Raw genomic sequence first — 18,532 nt, 5'->3', positions numbered from 1 at the left:
AGTTAGATCTGAGCTCGAATCTTACACGAACCACCTTCTGCTGTGTGACCTGGGGCGAGTCACTCCACCTCTCAGACTCACGCCGCTCTCCATAAAACAGGCACAGCCCAACGTGCAAGGCTACTGCATGGTATAAATTCCACCGCCTGTGAAATGCCCCTAGCCGGCACAGGGAGCTCCAGAGATGCCCTTTCCTTCTTGCCCTGCACCCCATTCAGGTGATGGGACAGAATCATTCATTCACCCAGTATTCGCTGAGTCCCTGCTATGTGCGCCTTCCTGTTTTAGGCACTAGAGACAGAGAGAACAGAACAAAGGTCTTGCCCTCATGGTGAGCAGTGTCACCCTCGGCCACCTGCGCTCCCTCCTGCCCTCCGCTGTACAGTAAACAAGAAAGCTGGACATCGCCCACTGACAAGTACCGGGAAGGAATGAGCCTGGGAGGGGCTGTCAGCCATGGAGAGGCCTCCAAAGTGGGTCTCTGCCTGTGGGGGAAGCACAGTCCCTGAGCCAGGATCTCAATCCCTGGTGAGCAAGCCGTCAGGAGGCGCGTGTGCAAGGCAGGTGTCCAGATGCTGGTTCTGAGGCTAGAGCTGGAAGTCCGCACTTTTGACACACCATTCCCACAGTGATGTGAGCACCGGTGGCCCCAGGACCCCAACTCTGAGATCAGGAAACTTCATGGCAGCTCGGGCTCTCCAGGCCCCATGAGGCAGGCCACTGTCCCCATTCCAGCTGAGAGGGTCTGAGAGTGGCCAGCCTAGGGCCACACAGCCAACGTCTGGGGAGGGAGGCTGCTCTCCAAAGCCCAGTTCCTTGCACCACCCACAGCCACTTCCCAGTGGCCTTACAGGGTCAGCGTGGGCCCGCTTGTCACATGAAAACACTGAGGTTCTGACCCATGAAGGCCCACCCCAGGTGCGCAGCCGGCACCTACCCTGTCTCCGATGGTGATGAAGGTCCGAGAGTCAAGGTTCCGGGGGGGTCTGTGGGGAGGAAGCAGATCCTATGAGCCTCAGAGAGAAGCACATCCTCCCCCGAGAGAAGGAGCAAACCAGCCTGGCAGAGGAGCCAGACACCCGTCCCATCCCCAGGAGGCAGCCTGAGGGAGGTGGTGCTCCTCCAGGCAGCTAGTCTGTCTTCCAGCCCCTGCTGTGCCGGATGCAAGGCGCGGTCACACAGACGTGGCCAGAGCCTCACCCTTCCATCTCTGAGATGGGCAAGAAAGGGGACACAGCGCAGATGTGTGATGCCTGGGAGCCCCCATGGCCACCCCTCCCCCCCCGCCAGGGCCCAGTACATAGGAAGTGCTATCTGGGACACGCTGCCCCCACCCCCCTGCTTGCTCCCCTCCCCGGGGCCCCCTCCAGGCTGAGCCAGGGGAGAAACTGAGGTAGACTCACGTGGGGTTGGGTACGGGCGGCTTGGACACGAAGGATATCCGTATATCCTTCTTCCTTTTGGATTTCCCTAAAATGGAGAGAAGGTGAGGCATCCGGTCAATGCTCAGTCTATCAACATCCCTGGGGCACTCCTAGGCTGGACAAACCTAGGGTCAGAGATGACCCAGACCCCCTGCCCTCAAGGGGACGCGAGGACAGATACAGGTGCTGAGGGTCAGTGTGGGCAATGCTCTGAGGGGGGCACCCAGAGGATGTCCCCGGCCCAAGCCCCACTGGCCCTCCTGGAAACTGACCTTGGGTAGTCACCCCACAACCGCCCGAGGAAAGGCGATGCCTCCAGAGTGTACCTCCAAGGAAGGTCACTCCATCACAGATCCGCCCCCATGGGGCACACATCAGGCTACCACTGGGCACCCCCCCGAGGGAGTAGGGCCGGGTCTGAGCAGCCAAAGCCCTTACCAGGGCCTGTGCCCCCACGCCCTGCAGAAGCCCTGCATCCTAAGTGCCTGGTAAGGGCTGAACTGTGCCCCTACAAAATCCGTGTCTTGAAGTCCTAAGCGCCAGTACCTCAGAGTGTTATGCTAATTTGGAGATGGAGTCTTTACAGAGATGATCAAGTTAAAACGAGGTCATGAGGGTGGGCTCTAATCCAGTAGGACTGGTGGCCTTAGAAAAGGAGAAAGGCAGACACAGAGACAGATATGCACAGATGGAAGACAGTGTGAGAAGACATGGGGGGAAGATGGCCATCTGCAAGCCAGGGAGTCCCTAAGGAATCCAGAAGCTGGAGAGAGGCCTGGAACGGGCCCCTCCCTCACAGCCTCAGAGGGAGAACCAGCCCGCCAGCACCTTGATGGAACTTCTGGCCTCCAGGACTGCGAGACAGGAAGTGTCTGTGAAGCCCCCAGCCTGTGGTGCGAGCAAACTGACCCAGCCTCCTTCTCCCACTTGTGGCGCTAACCTTGGTGGGGGGCCTCTGAGGCACAGAGAGCTCCTTTCAGGTCCCAGGTCTACGGCCCACCCCTCTTCTGAGCTTCCCTTTCCTCATCTGTCAACCAGGAATGCAGAGGCCACCTCAGGGGTGGCTGCAAAGTTCGGAACAGATGCAGGCTGGGGACTCGCCGGCCGAAGCCTGGTGCCTGGCACTCAGCCAACTGCACAAAGTTCTTGCCTTTGCTGCCCCTTCCCTCCCCAGGGCACTGGGCAGGCTCCTAAGGACGGGAGAGGGGCTTCGCCTCTCCAAGACCCCATGCCCACACCTCCTGGGCTGGCTGAGAGAGGGTGCCCAGGTGCCCAGCACGCAGCCAGTGCTAGGGGAGAATCTGCATCATGGGGCGCTGGACGTGGCGGGCTGGCCACAGCAGAGGAAGCCTTCAGCAGTGCTGTGCTCTGAGGAAGGTGCAAAGGCACCTCACGGGCAGGAAACACAGGGTGGGAGACCTCAGGGAGCCCACTGGTGAGGAACGAGGCAGGCTTGAGTCCACGGCCCCTGCTCCCAGGCACCGGGACCAGAGCTCCATTGTCCAGAGGAGGGAAGTGATGTGCCCAGGTCACTGAGAATGCAGGTGGCAGAGGTGGGACTTGACCATGAGTCTCCACCTCACACCACCGGCCACCCAGGGAACCGGGAGCTGCCCCAGGCCCGGAACCGCCGGCCACGAGTGTGCACAGCACGTTGGGAGAGCCGAGCCCCAGAAGCCACCTCTGAACCAGGTTCAAGATGCAGCTTCCACCACATCCTGCTGTGTGGCCTCAGTGCCCCATGTGTGACCCAGGCTTGGAGGCCCACATACTCGGACCCAGCAGCCAGGCTGGGCCTGACAGCAACGTCAAGTGATGGGATGGGGTTGTTATTGCCGCTGGGAAGATGAGGCCTGGCCCCAGCTATCCTCAGAGCTAGATGAACTGCCACAAAATAGAAGAGCCCCGGTGGGGATGGGGTCCCAGGGTCTGCATCGTGGTGGGTGGGCAGAGCACTGGGGGTGGCGCAGGCGGGCACCTGCAGCCTCTCCACGGAAGCCACCCAAGGCCCCCCAGATGCCTGGCTCTGAGGTAGGTCTGCTAGGCCCTGGCAGCCAAAGGCCCTCACCCACGTGGCCCCTGTGCCCACTGCCAAGTCAGTACCAAACGGCACCATCCTCAACCCCAGAGCCAGGGGGAGCCTTGCTCAGTCCACACTGGCCCCAGCTCTTGGGGCACCTCTGTTACCAAATCATGTGCTTTCTCTGCCCCAAATTCAAATACCACCTTTGCCCCTTAGAGGCTGGGTGCCCTTCGGCAAGTCCCCATTCTTCTCTGAGCCCCAGTACCCTCATCCAGTCAAAGGGGATCAAAACAGCACCTAGGTGGTTCTTATCACATAAAGCACTAGAACAGCAGCCTGCTGCCATCAGCACGACTTGACCCCCAGCCCAGGCCTGTCCCGGAACAACCCGGCGGCCGTCGGAACCAAGTTTCCACACACAGTATCCACTGGGTGCCACCATCCACTCCCCTGGCACCGGGGTAGACCAGTTGCCTAGTCATGAGCTCATGTGTGGTTGTTGTTGGTTTGGGTTTTTTTTTTAAAGATTTATTTATTTATTTGAGATACAGAAAGAGGATAGCACACAAGTGGGAAGAGCAGAGTGAGAGAGAGAATCCCAAGCACCCTGCACTGAGTGCAGGGCCCAACACGGGACTCGATCTCACAACCCCGAGATCATGACCTGAGCCAAAACCCAGAGTCAGACGCTTAACCGACTGTACCACCCAGGTGCCCCTGTGTGAGGTGTTTTCATCCCATTTTACAGATGAGGCAACATGGCCAGCTGTCAGGGGCCCGTGGGTCTCTCTCTTGTCCAGCAGCGGCCTGCTGGCCACACAACTGGCCCTTCCCATCTATTCCAGATGTTCTGACAACCCTAGAGGGAGGAGTTCTTAGCCTTCCTTTACTGGAGGAAACAGATGCTGCACAGTGAGTCAGGGGTCTGGCCGGGAGTTGCTCCCGGATCTGGTGACTCGGAGACCACACTGGGCCAGGCCAGCCGTTCACGGCACCCTCTCCTGCTGGAAGCTTCTCCTTGTAGGGAGAGAGATGGGCCTGCTGTACTCCCCACAAGGGAGCACTGTGACATATGCTGAACAGGAACCCAGAGGCATCCCTGGGTTTCCCAGGGCCCAGCACATTCTACATGGCAAGAGGAATACAGAAAAGCCGAGGTGTCCAGGCCTGTCAGTTCCTAAGGCCACCTCTGTGCTGCCCCTGGGTCAGACTAAGTCACCACTGGCCTCTGCCACGGGGGCAGGGGCCCTGAGTTGCAGGGCCCGAGGCCTGAGGAGGCCACTGGTCAGGCCAGTGTTGCTAACACTGCATTTGACATGCGGCAGCCGGAGCAGTCCAGCTCTGACCCCCCCCGCTGAGACAGGCCATGGTACCCTCCTCTCGGCCCATCAAGTCCTGCATCTCTGAAAGAGAAGGCACGCCCCCCCCCCCCCGACAAGGCGGGCTCATCCGCTAGGTACTCAGCACAGGCTTGGCGCACAGTAGGTAGGCCTATATCATGGCCCACAAATGGTCACTATGGTTATTATAAGCGTCTCCACAGAGGTGATAAAAAGCCACCCCATGTAATGAGAATTATGGGGAGCTTTTACTCTTCACTTGAAGCTTTTTGCAACCAGAAAGTAAAACATTTTATGTTAAAAATGAACAATCCAGGAATGCCTGGGTGGTTCAGTTGGCTGAGTGTCTGCCTTCAGCTCAGGTCATGATCCCAGGGCTCTGGGATCAAGCCCCACACTGGGCTCCCTGCTCAGCAGAGAGCCCGCTTCTCCCTCTCCCTATGCTGCTCCCTCTGCTTGTGTGTGTGTGCCTTCTCTCTCCCTCATAAATAAATAAAATCTTAAAAAAGACAAACAATCCACTCGGGGGTCTCCTGGGGCTCACAGCAACACCCCTCCCTGCTCTAGCTGCTCTTGGCCCTACCTCACCTTTCTCTGGCCCGAACCTGCACACCCATCCCCCACCCTGGGATCTGCAAACGTCGTGAGATGGGCTCCCCCTCACCAGGCCTCAGTTTCCCTAACCGTCAAGGCAGCCTCTGTGCCTGCGGCCAAGCTGGGCACATGAGGGTCATGTGAAGAGGAACAAGGCACTCAGTAAACGTGAGCTTCCACTTGGCCCTCCTTCTGGGCCTGGGGTGGGACAGAGGCTGCTCCAAGCACATGGGCTGGGTGGGCAGATGGAGTAGGGTCCTGGCCCTCTCAGCTACCTGCCCGTCAGGGTCACCGGGCCTGTGTCTGGAGTGACATGGGCTCTGTGGGGCAGCTCCCCGGCTGTCAGAGGGAGTGGGTGAGGCCACCAGGGAGACGGCTCCGAAACAGGCCACAGGCCACCAACCGCCGCCACTGTCCGCCGACCACGTCAGTCTGGATCCAGATGGCCAGGCAGCCCAGGGCTGCCCAGGTGTGGGCCCGATGTGACAACCGTCACCACAACAAACAGAGGTTCACAGGCGGCCACCAGCAAACCAAACAGGCCTGCCAGCCTCAGCCCGCAGGGCCTCTGGCACCTGGCGCAGTGCCAGGCTTCTGTGTGTCCACGGCCTTTGCCAGCCTCCCAGCAGTACCGCAGGAAGAGAACAAGGAACTCAGCCACAGAGCTACAGGACAAGAGCGCACAGAGAGGCACCCCGGACTCCCACAACTCCTACCCCTGCCTGGCCCTGCTCTCATCTCCTTCCGCTCACCGTTCCTTGAATAAGCCACCTCCTTTTCCACCACAGCGCCTGTGGATGCGTGGAACATCCCTCACACAGACCCTACTGGGGCCTCCACTCACAAAGGGAGCCCCCCACACATCGTCATGTTTAGTCACAACCCCTGATTTCCCATGACAAAAACAACACCTGCTGCTCCCAATTTATTACTTCCGCCCCCTACTTTTGGGGTATTTTGAGTGCTTCTTGAGCTTTCCAATTCCACTGGAGGAGTCCTGGGCCTGGAGTGTCCGGGCCCGCCCTGGAGATGTGGTAGGCCAGATGGCCCAAGGCCATGTGTGCCCCCTCCCAGCCCCTGCCCCACTTAGCGTGTCACCTCTAGCCTATGCGGGTCCCTGAGAGAAAGATCAACTGGGCCAACCTACTTCTACTGTACAGGTAGCTAACGGAGAGCTGATGTTTGCTGGCTCTCACGAGCCACAGCCTGCGTCCACCGCTTGATCTTCATGATCTCTGCTCACTGCAGACATCACACCAGCCCAGCTACTGCTCTGTGGGTGAGTTTAGATGAAGCGCTCAGAGCACCCAGGTCACAGACAGGACCACTGAGACTCAGAGCTGTTAAGCAGGAAGCCAGACACTCAATCCCACATGTGTCTGAGGCTGGAGTCTCCACCCCCTGGTATCCCTCCTGCAAAGAGGCCCCAGAGGAGCTTTTGGGGCCACCACCACCAAGTGCTGGTGGGGAGCGAGGACAGACCTGGCTCCCCCAGGCAGGGGGCCAGCCGGATCCCTAGCACTGCAGCGCCCTGTCCTCAAGGTCTTAGAACAGACGAAGGGCTCTCTCATTTACTGAGCACCAGGCGTGTGGCACCTGCCAAGGGCACCATGTGCTCCATCCCACAGGTGAGCGACAGGTTCTGCCGTGGGGGGGGGGCACCTACCCCCCCGGCCCTGCCCTCTGTCCTGCTGTGTGCTGGCCACCTGGGCAGGTGGCCCTGGCCTCCGAGGCCCTCAGCAACCCCCTTCCCCTCCAACTCTCAGGGCCTTCCTCATCCGCAAAGCAGGGGGGAAGGAGTCAGTGCCTGCCCACCTCACAGCATCCGTCCCTTCTGCAATGAACAGCCGGGACCCCGCCTGAAATTATGCTCCAACCGCCGACACGTGGCAATGTCTGTCACGGGGATGCCACTGGCATCTAGTGAGTAGAGGCCAGAGATACTGCTCCACAACCCACAATGCACACCCAGCCCGGACAACCGAGAATGATCCAGCCCAAAATGGCAACAGTGCCAGGGCTGAACCTGGGGCTGACGGAGAGACAGGACCACCAGCAAACAGCAAACTAACAAAACCCATAGGTGTCATGTTTACACAGAAAGCCAAGCATGCTAAGTGCTCTGAAGAATAAAAGAAACTGGGACAGGGACCTTTCTGAGGTGGGATTTAAGCTGAGGCTGACACGGCAGGCAAGGAGGAGGAAAGCTCTAGAGCCAAGAGGGCCAGGCATAGGAGACAAGTGCACAGGGACTCGGTCCGAGAAGATGGAGGGAAGGGGGAGAGACCAGTGGGTGTGGGGAGGGAGGCCTGCTCTCACGTGGGGTGCAGGGCCCAGGAGGGCCCCGAGTCCACCCCCGTGGTGCCGATAGTTGTGTGAGCTCACACGGCCACCACCGCGAAGGCACTATCCAAACACCCACCGACCCAGGAAGCCCACCTTCAGGAACTCATCCCTAACATACCGCTCCCACAAGAGATCGAGAATAAAGAGCCGCCAACATTTGGTGAGCGCCTACTGTGTGCCTGGCCTGTGCTAAGCATCTAATCACATCTCCCTGGATCCCTTCAACAACCCCAAGAGGCAGGGATGAACGGGATCTCCATTTTACACGAGGGCACTGAGGCCCAGGGTTTGGAAAACCGAGAGACTGGCCCAGGGAACTGGCCAGGGTCCAGCAGGCTCCTGGGCAGGCTGACAGGCTGAGTGCTCTCCATGCCGGGGGAGGAGCGCAGACCTTGTGAGAGTGAAAGATGGTCTCTTCACAGAGGAGTCCAAGGAGCAAGAAACCGCCTTTCTGTACCTTTGAGATTTTCCTAAGCACATGCAGTGTCAGTTAGTTAAATGTAAGAATTTAAATAAAAAAACAAGAAAGAAAGAAGCCCCGTGTAAACTGTGTCCTGGGCTGCCGCAGGTCTGGGCCTCGGGCTTCTCCTCCATGTGAAAGGGGGAGCCGGGCTCACCAGAGTCCCTCCTGGGGGCTCTCGGCTCAGAACTGGATGGTGCCCCAGAGGCCGGCCAGTGTGGACACTGCGGCCAGGGACCCGGAGACTTGCGCAGGGTCACATGCCAAGACTCGAACACAGACCCCAACTTCCCGGGCCCCCAGATCCTGGCTCCGCACACCTCACCCGCAGCCATGAGAGCATCTCCCAAGCCACTGGGGCAGAGGCTGACAGACAGTGAGCGCAGAACGACAGGCTGTGGCACCAGGAGACCTGAGCTGCTGAGTGGCCGTGTGACCACGGGCCAGCCACACCCCCTCCCTGAGCCTGTTTCCTCCCCTGATGTTCTGGGGAGTACAGTGGCCTTGACCTCCAGGACAGGGTGAGCACTAGTCAGGGGCTGTTAAGACAGACCTCGGACAGACCTGTGTGACCTTGGGCAAGTCACTCCCCCCGCCCCCCCGCCAGGCAGGTATACTTGTAAAACTCAGGGATGACAACACACTGTGTTGCTAGGTAACCATGACAGCTGAATGAGACAGTGCGCATAAAGTGTCCGGCACAAAACGGGTCGGATCAGTGGCCATCCTGACCCAGAGGCCTTCAGTCACCGAGGTCGGCCCCGGACTGCCAAGTGAGTCCCTGGACTGCAGAGCCCAGGCTTCAAGAGCCTATGACGAGGGAGGGACATTCCCGGAGTGACACTTAACCTTCCCAGGGCCTAGGGGAGACGGGACAGTCCTCTAGCTCGGGCTCATGGGCTGAGCTCCCACAGGTCTCCACTTGGGGCCACTGTAAGGTCACCCAGGCCACCAGGAGGCACTGCCAGGCCCCACACTCCTGCTCCTGCAACAGGGTAAAAGCACCTTTCCTTAACAAAGGCCATTCTTGCTCTTATTATCATTTGCATCGAAACAAAATCTTACAAAACATGGGGTGGATGGGTAGAAGACCTTAAAAAGTATTCTTGGTGGTAAAAAGGCCAATACGTAGCTCAGGTTCCAAATCAGCACTGAATGGGTGTCTAAGGTGTCCCTGAATTTGAGAGGTCTCATCACCTCACTCTCAACAGCAGCCTGAGAGGTGTTGTCCTTCCCTTCGTTCAGATGAGAACACTCAGTCACCAAGGCAGCTGGGGCAGAGCTGGGCCTGGAGGCAGCCCCTCCCCCCCAGAAGGGCCCACAGGCTCACCCAGCGAGGGTCCCCCCGCACCACCCTGGGGTCTGCCCCAGGCAGCTGGGCTAGCGCAGGCCGTGCCACTAGTAGGAAGGCAGGGGGTAAAGGAGAAGGCCAAGACACAGACACGCTGAAGGACAGGGAGGGCAGGGAACATTCCCCCTGCGGTCTCGGGCAGGCCTCCGGCCACCACCAGACACAGAGCACCTACTTCGTGGGCGCACAGAAATGCTCCTCAGCTCTCTCTGTGCTTCCTGAGAGTACCAGGACATCTCCCCTGACATCCAAGGCCCTTCACTGGCCACCTCCCGCCCACTGGCTTGCGCAATCCTTAGGACACGCCTGGGAAGCTGGGGGCAGCGACGCGGAGGAGGGGAGTCGGGGCTGTCAGGTTCAGCCGCGCTGGCAGAGCACTGCACACCTGGGGCCCGGGACTGTCAGCCCCACCGAAGGCCTCAACAGCTACAAACACTCACCTACACGAACTCTGAACCGGCCCCATACTCAGCACTTCCACACAGCAGTGCAGTGAGTCCTCGCCACAGCCCTGCAATTTCGGTTCTAGGATCGTCCCCATGATACAGACTGAGGCCACACAGCTCGTGAGTCGGGGAGACGGGCGTGAACCCAGCCTCTCCCCACCCTTCTCAAGGGCAGTGAGCTTCACTATGCCCCTCGTACATTAGAACTCAATTTCAAAAACTAATAAAGACGTGATTAATACAGGGGCGCCTGGGTGCTCAGTCAGTGAAGCGTCTGCCTTCGGCTCAGGTCGTCATCCCGGGGTCCTGGGATCGAGTCCTGCATCGGGCTGCCCGCTCAGCGGGGAGTCTGCTTCTGCCTCTCCCTCTGCTCTCCCCCTGTGCTTGTGCTTGCGCGCTTTCCCTGCCCCCCCAAATAAAATTTAAAATAAAATGATTAATACAAAAGTCAGGGCAGTTGTTAGGGAGGTACAATTCTGGGGGGTACTTTGGGGTACAGTAATGTTCGATTTCTTTAGCTAGTTTTGGGTACACAGATTTCATTTTATTTTTATTAAAATACAGAGGTACATTTTATATATCCTTTTGGGGTCTGTGATATATTTACAATTTAAAAGTTTACAACGACTGGAAGGCCCCACCTGCCGGCGTGGGCTCAGCCAGGACGCATCAACAGGGTCAGTGCAGAGCCGCCCAGGAGCAGGGCACCAGCTGGGAGAAGGGCAGAGAAGCCAAGAGGGCCCCCGATATGCCAGCTCAGCCGTGCCACCCCAGAAAGGGACCCTCGGGGCAGGGAGAGGGTGACAGGAACCCTTCAGGGGGAAAGGGGGGACAAAAGCCCTTCAGGGTGAGCCTGGTGACCCTCTCCCGAGTCGGGTACAGCTCCCAGACTTGCTGTCTGTGAGCTGCAGAGAGGCCTACCAGGCTGCCACCGCCCAGCCCTGAATGTTCCTCACGCCTTTTATATGAAGCTTTTCGAGGTTTCTGTGGTCAGTGCTCGGGAGGGCATCTACAGAAGCAGCCGGGCAAGCAAGCCTGACTCATGTGGGCCATGCCGAGAAGGAAGGCCAAGGTGAGGCACAGATGGTCCCTGGAGGGCTGTAAGCCCCAACATCAGGAGCTGAGCTCAGGGCAGCCCTGCCTCATCGCCCCGTCTGGCTGGGGCAGGGCTCTCTGCGTGGCATCTCCTGCGCTGCCCCGCAGCGTTCTTCCTCTGGGACGAACAGTGACACAGAGCACCCCTCCTGAGACCCTGACAATACTCCGCATGGCCGCCAAGGCCCTGCACCCAGCCAGGCCCTGCATCCCAACTGCTCCCCCTCACCTTGGCCCCCTATCCACCGACACAGCTGACCCTGGATCTGGACTCTCAGAACCACGACTCCCAAGGCCTCCTCCTGCTCCTCAGGTGGAGCTCTTTGAGAGTCAGGGTGCCCCTTGCTCACCCCTGTATCCCCACAGCCAGCGCCGTGTCTGGCACTGATGAAGTTCTACCAACTGAGGGGCTGGCCCATCTTCCTGATTCCCCGCCCCAATCTTCCCTGTGCTCAGTGGAGGCAGACCTGCAAAAACAGGCCAGCCCCCAGTCCTCTCTGTACCCAACAGGCCCTCCCCAGGAAGGCCCAAGAGGCAATGGGAGGCCCCAGCTCCAGCCTGGAGACCAGTGGGGAAAGAGCCTGGTACATTCTCGCTGGCATTACAGGACCCTGCAGCCAGAGTCCTCATGTCATAGGGCTGACGAGCCCATCTCCAGAGGTCACGGTTCTATTTACTCACGCATCAACAAATACCAGCCATGACCATAACAATAAGAACATAATAACAGATGCCGCTTATTAGACAGACACTGTCTCCAGTCTTTACCGCCACCCTGCAAGGGAGAAGTGTTTACTCCCACGTTACAGAAAAGGAGACTGAGGGTCAGAGAGGGCACAACAGGAAGTCAGGAAGCAGTGAAGTGAGTCAAAATTTGAACACAGGCCTGTCTACCCCCTGAGCCCAGGCTCTGCACCTCCATCCTGTCTTGCTGAGGTTCTCTGGGGACTGAGGACAGTCTTGCTGGCCCACTACCTAACACTTAGCAAGACTGGAATGAGGCTGTCTGCATCCATCCTTGCGGATGCCAGCAAGACAGGCAGGTAAGGTCCCTGTTCCCAGTCTGCAGGTGAGGAAACTGAGACCTCTCATGGGAAAGCTGGGTCATGCCCAGGGCACTGAAATCATTTAGAGAGTGCAGTGAATGTAACTATGCCAACATCACACAGCAGAAGAGCATGCCCTGAAATCTGACCATGGTCACCTCTCCACGCCAGGAGCTCAGGGCCACCCCATACCACTTCTCCTCCCCAGCGTCCCAGAGCCCCCAGCAGACCCGAGGATTCCCTGGGCCAAGGGCAGCGAACAGCCACCACCACCTGCTTCTGTTCCGTGAGCAAGAGGAAGCAGGGCCCTTGCCTAACAGAGGAAGTTCCTGGGCGGGGCGGGAACAGAGCCAGGAGGGCCTGCCCAAAGGTCCCAGCCTAGCCTGAGGTCCAGGAAGGGGGCCACCTCTGATGCCCATCTGAGGCCTAGATGCTGACCTGCAAGGCCGGGGCTCACAGCCCCCCTCCCAACCCACCAGCCAGCAGGCACCGCCCCTTTAAGCAACAGCCAGTTGGGCTGGCATGCCCGGCGGGTGAGTCAGCACCCAGTGCCCGCTGACTCACCCACCGGAAGCCTCCCGCTGCCCCAGCCTTCTCCCCACACAGGCAACTGAGAACTTTGCTCCTTTCAGGCCTGGAGCCATGGGCTGGCTGATAGAGAGTTTCCTGTGCGTCACGCCAGGGGTGGGGGAAGTCCCCAAGGTGTCACCCTCCAGTCTTTCCGACAGCAGGAACAGGACAGGACAGGGGGGCTGGGAGGGGGTACAGTGGCCATGGCAGGCAGGGCCAGGACACTGATGGTGCTCCTGAAGCCTCAGTGTCCCCACCGGGCAGCTGGGAGCCATGTGAAGATCAACCATGACGTGCCTGCACGGGCGGCACTCACAGTGCAGCGGGGGCGTGACAGGATGCATATGGTACCCCCAAGGACAAATGCAGCCCGAAGCAGCAGACCCAAACCATGCCAAGCAAATGTGCCCCTGACCACTGGCCCCAGCGCCAGCTGCCCTTGGCCTCTGACTCTAGCCAAAGATGGCATGTGGGCAAGGAGGCTGGGGAAACCCAGCAGGGCTGTGGAACCTGGGGCCTCATGCACTCATGGAAAACTCCCCAGGCCTGTGGCACAGAGGATGCACCAGCTGCGAGGCAGGAAGCTCAAAGGTAAAGCTCCCTTAAGGTCAAGTGCCAACCACACCCTGTTTTGTTCAAATTCCTCTGAGAAGGTGGAGAAGAGCACAATGCTGGAGGGCCCTGTGCCCAGGATGGGGAGGGCACAGGTGAGAATCCCAGCTCTGTGGACTCCGTCCAGCCACTCCCCCTGTGTGGCCCCAGTTTTGTCATCTGTCAAATGGGTCAGACTGCAGTGAATATAAAATGTGCCAACTGTAAAGGGCTGTGTACACAAGAGGCATCACCTCTGGTTCAGTCCTCGCTCCAGGTCAGGCTGCACCTGGAGGAGACACGCAGACTAGACAAAGGCATAATGGAGTGTCCCGCCAGCTGGGATGGCAGGGTGCGGGCAAGGGGGAGGGGGATCCCCACCAGCTCAGCTCAAGCATCCAGCACAGGAATGGGACATAAAGGAGCACTGGGGAGACCTTTGCAGATACACAGTCATGGACAGAGCCCTAGCTGCACCTGTCACAACTGTATGACCTCAGGCAAGGCACTAACCACCTCCGACTCTCAATTTCCTCATCTATAAATGGGGCTGTGAGGAATAAATGGGAGAGTACATGGAACATGAAAAAAAGCCTGATAAGTGGCAACTCTCAGGATTTTTGGTGGGGGGGGGTATTTTGGCTCCCCACCATATCCTTCCACAGACCCTGAAGAGGCTGACAAGGTCCCTGAGCCTTGCAGAGGCTCCTGACCCTCCATCTAACCCACGCAGTACCATCTATTACCTGGACCCTCAAACTGGAAATTCATCTTCGTTCTCTCTCTGCAGAGGCTCAGAGAGGGCAACACCAGGACTCAAGTCACATAGCACATGGGAATCAAACGGTGCCTCCCCAAATTCCCTTTTCCCTTCACACCTGTGACCCCTCTCCCTTCAAAACTCTACAACTTTTATTGTGATGAGGCATTGCCTGCCTGGAAAAGCTGAAAGAGCATTCAAAGACAAACACGGCTTCCAACCTCTTCCTTCTGCCTGTGAAAACACTGTGGCCCAGAGAAGCTGAGGGACCTGCCCTAAGTCCCACAGCACTGACCAAGCCAGGCACAGACCCCAAGCTAGAGAAAAGAAGTGTCTGATTTCCTGGTTCTCCAGACTGGAGAAGCGTATGATTTCCCGGTTCCCAAGCTCCACGAGGTCTGTGCAGTCCAAGTCCCTCCCCAGCCGCCTCCCCCCTCGAGTGCCTCCTGAGTTACTCACAGTGGTTGGGCAATGGTCAGGGATCCGGCCTCCCACTTACGTAAGACGTAATTACCCTGCCTACCGGGCCAGCCGGGCTCTGGCCCACAGCCACTGCAGCCCCTGGCAGCAGGGGCAGAGATGGACCCACACCCTCCCCAGGACCCCACAGGCCCTCCTGCTGCCTGGGCCCCTCCAGGGAAAGAGAGGGAGGATCAGCCTCCGAGGAGAGGTGCACTGAGTGACATCTGTTACCTTTCTCCACCTCACTCTGCAGCTCCAACCCAGACAGAGGCAAGGTCTTGACCCCACATGGCTGAGGCCTTCCCAACAAGGAAAACGGCAACAAGGTGTGGGCAACTGTGCCTGCCTGAGCACCTACTGTGTGCCAGGCACCCTGCTGCGCTCTTCACCAACTCACCCATGCTTGCTTGAAACTCTTTAGTTATCTGCTACCTCATATCACACCCAGAAATCCACACAAGGTACGTGTGATTACTCCCATTTTACAGATAAGGAAACTGAGGCCCAGAGATACTCCTGCTGCTGGGGTGAGGCGGCAGCAGCAGGTTTAGAGAGCCGGGAGGCAGCCCATTCATTACAGCTATGTCCGGTTTGGAAATCTCACACAGCCTAGCCTGCTGAGGCTCTGACATGCCAGAAACATCCTTGCCTCTCACTTGCACAAAAAAAAAAAAAAAAAAAAAAATCCCCCTTTCACCCTCCAAGTTTCACCCCCCTCCCCCCCCCCCGCATGACAAATCCTGCTGCTTTGCCGCCGCAGCCGCCACCTCACAAAAATTTCCAGGAAGGCCAGCTACTTGGAGAAGACAAGAGCGAGCCCATTGCACAGCCAGCACCCTGGCCTAGCGGCTGGCCCAGAACCCAGAGGCAGCAGGGACAAGCCTGGTAGGGATCAACCCTGGAGATACAGGGGAACAAAAAGGGGTGAGCTCCCCAAGGGCAGAGAGAAGCTTGCAAGTCAAGACAAGGAGGAGCTGACGGAGAGGGGGCCGTGTGTTAAGGTGGGGTGGGAGGCCAAGAGAGGTTCCTGGGGCACAGGGCTGCACCGCGGCAAGCCGGCCAGGGATGGGGCAATGAGCGGCCTACAAGGATGGAGAGAGTTGGGGGACAGGAGGGAGTTTTTAGCTGGAGGGTAGCCAGGGCACCCACACTAGTCGGGGGGGGGAGTAGTTTATAGTGAGATTCCCCAGCAGGGCAGCACTGCTGGGGTTCAGCTGGGGACTCATTTAAATCCCAGCGGGGATACAGCCCTGGGAGTGCAAGTGGGGGCTGGGTGAAGGATCAGAATGAATACCACCTGGATCCAGCTGAGGCACCCAGATTGGGAGAATTCCTGTTCTGGGTGCAGTTAAGGCCTAAATGAGGAGGTCTGAGTGAGGTTTTCTGACCTGGAGCGGGGTCATCAGAACGAGATCCTGGCCTGAGTTTGGGTTTGAGAGCAGCCGCAAGGCCTAAACTGGGGGTCCAGGTGAGGTCTAGGCTGAGACCGAGACCCGAATGGGGAGGGATTCTGGGCCGGAGTACTGCCTGGGTCCGGGACGGGCTGGAATGGGATCACACAGACAGAGGTCGGGGTTCGCAGTCCGGGCCCGACCGGGCGCGGGGGGTCAAGCCGCGCTCCCTACCAGGCGTTCCTACCTTTGGTCTGGGGCATGCTGGCGGGCTGACTGGAGGCGGGCGACTCCATGGTGCAGGCGGGTCCAGGGGCGGCGGCAGGAACTAATCTAGAGGGCGGCGGGCTCTACCCGGGCGGAGAGCGCTCATGGCTGCGGGCAGTGGGCCGGGCGCGGCGGCGGAGCTGAGGCGGCTGAGGCGGCGGCGGCGGCGGCGGCTGAGGTGGCGGCTGAGGCGGCGGCGGCGGCGGCGGCGGCGGCAGCGGCAAATAAGCGTCCGCGACGGGCGGTGCCGGAGCCAGACTGGGGAGCGCCGCGGGGGCCCCGGCCGGACGGCGCCGACGTAAGCCCCGCCCCTGAACGCCGATTGGCCCATCAGTCTCCAGGGCCCGTCCCCTGCCTATCAAACGCCGGCCTGCCCTGCCTGTCAAGCACAAGTCTCGCCCCTGCTGGCCCCAAATCGGGCTCCTCCCACTGTCTGTCAAGCCCCGCCTTCCACCCGGGAAACCGGGGCCCACTCAGGCTGGGTCCCCCTCCTAGGCTGGAGCCGGGTCCCTCCCGCTGCCTGTCAAGACGCAAGCCCCCGCCCACTGCCCCGGACTCGCGGAGTCCGCCTCGCGCCTGTCAGGCACTAGGCCCCGCCCCCGCGCTCGCCCGGCCCCGCCCCCGCGCTCGCCTAGCCCCGCAGGGCCCTAGAACCAGGGCGCTGCGGTGGGCACTCCTGGAGTGCGCAACCTGGGAAAAACCCCAGGTATCCTACGGTGGCGGGAGCGGGAAGGCGGGGTGCTGTGGAGCCGTTAAAGTGTGCCCCCGGGGCGAGACCTGGGTTCAGATCCCTACGTGACTACTTTCCAGAGGCGGTGACCTTGGGCAAGTCTGGTAACCCCTGAGTCTCAGTTTTCGCCTCTGTGAAAAAGCGACCATAACAGCCCTGCCTCCTGGCGCTGCACAGGAGATCGGGACCCGGGCTTTAGCAGAAGGTCAATCCTGGTTGACCGAATGTTGTAAAGGGCTTAAGCACAATGCCCGGCGTGCGCACATTCATTCCCTGTCTCTGCGACATCCCCCGAGCCCCCGCCGCTGTGTGTCAGGCACCGGGGAACCGGTGGGTTACAGTGGTGAACTTTGTGGTTCCTAGTGAGACGTCAGTAAACGTAGCGTTAGTGGTTGTGTCCTTACCGCCCCTTCTTCTCTACACGGTGAAGCTGAGTCTTGGAGGGAGTAAAGTGGGCCTTTGGTTCTCTTCTCTGCTGTTGGGGCCTCTGTCTGTGTATACGGACTGTATGGTGTATAATGGCAACATAGGCGAGTCCTCCCTCCCACTCCCACGTGGAGCTAGGGGGATTTTAGGAGCCACTGACCAATCTGGCCCAGGGATCAGGTGACTCAGATGGAAAGCTACCGGCTAGTGAGGGAGGGAAGTGCCTGGCAAAGGTCAAGGGGTCAAACCCCTCGCCTCTGGGCAGGCATGAGTGTGCGGCCTGCCGGGCACCTCACGTGAGGAAAGCAGATTCCACCACCTGCTAGAAATGCTTGGAGCAGGGAGCTGACCTCTGCTTGCCCATTTGTAAAAAGGGGTGATCTCTGCAGGGCCCCACCCACACAATGATGGAGAGGGCCCGATGAGATAAGGAAGGGGGACATGTTATTTATATTATCATTACTCTCTTCCTGCGTCTCTTGCTCACCCTTTCCGGGCAGTGGGCGGACAGTCATGATCTCTGGACTCAGACAGGAATGGGTTCAAATGCCAGTTCTGCCACTTACTAGAAGTCATGGAGCAGCTCCATGCCTCAGTTTACTGACCTGTCCCATGGGGACAATGAGGCCTCTCTGAAATTGGTTTGTGAACTCAGGCTTGGAAGTGCCTGGCTTAGGGCCTGGCACTTCCTAAATGCCCAGGAAATATTTGTAAATACACTGCAGGCCACCTCCTCCAGGAAGCCATCTCAGCCTTACCACTTCTGGGTGTGTGGAGTGCTCTGTTCCCAATGGCTCATGTGACCCTGGGCTAGTCATTTCACCTCAGGACCTGGTGCTCATCCATCTGTAAAATGGGCACCCAGCAGCAGCTACCTCCCTACCAGGAACGTAAGCCTGGTCCCTCAGGTTTTCTAGGCTCAGGCTCCTGCCATCCGCTCGGACTCCCACACTTCCCATGAGCCCTGTTCGAGGGTCTCAGTGCTGCCCCTTGAATGTGCCAATACCCATCCTGCCTCGGGCACTCCGCCCTCACTGTTTCCTCTGCCCGGAACCCCTTTCCTCCCGGGATTCCTGTGGTGGTTCCCTTCTAGCCTTCAGCCCTCCACTTAAGTGAACTCCTCTAAAAGGCCTTCCTGCTCATGTCCCCAAATCAGTTGTAATTCTCCGCACAGAACTCATGCCACCGATGCCTTTCCTATTTGCTCTGT

The 18,532-nt window shown here is 59.0% G+C and overlaps 1 protein-coding gene across 1 annotated transcript in view; it reads right to left on the bottom strand.

The window, feature by feature from the left end:
* Positions 1 to 16,413, bottom strand: part of MAP2K3 (mitogen-activated protein kinase kinase 3) — a 28,925-nt gene extending 12,512 nt beyond the window's left edge. The window contains exons 1-3 of the mRNA XM_027626349.2: positions 16,147 to 16,413; positions 1,404 to 1,470; positions 938 to 986 (exon numbers count right to left, since the gene is read on the bottom strand). Coding sequence (XP_027482150.1) covers positions 938 to 986; positions 1,404 to 1,470; positions 16,147 to 16,195 — 165 coding nt within the window. The 5' untranslated portion in view covers positions 16,196 to 16,413. The remainder of the gene's footprint in view (positions 1 to 937; positions 987 to 1,403; positions 1,471 to 16,146) is intronic.
* Positions 16,414 to 18,532: the final 2,119 nt, after the last annotated feature.

The sequence above is a fragment of the Zalophus californianus genome, chromosome 16 (genome assembly GCF_009762305.2).
Source record: "Zalophus californianus isolate mZalCal1 chromosome 16, mZalCal1.pri.v2, whole genome shotgun sequence".
In the NCBI taxonomy this organism is placed as follows: Eukaryota; Metazoa; Chordata; class Mammalia; order Carnivora; family Otariidae; genus Zalophus; species Zalophus californianus.
This window is presented reverse-complemented; position numbering and strand designations above follow the sequence as displayed.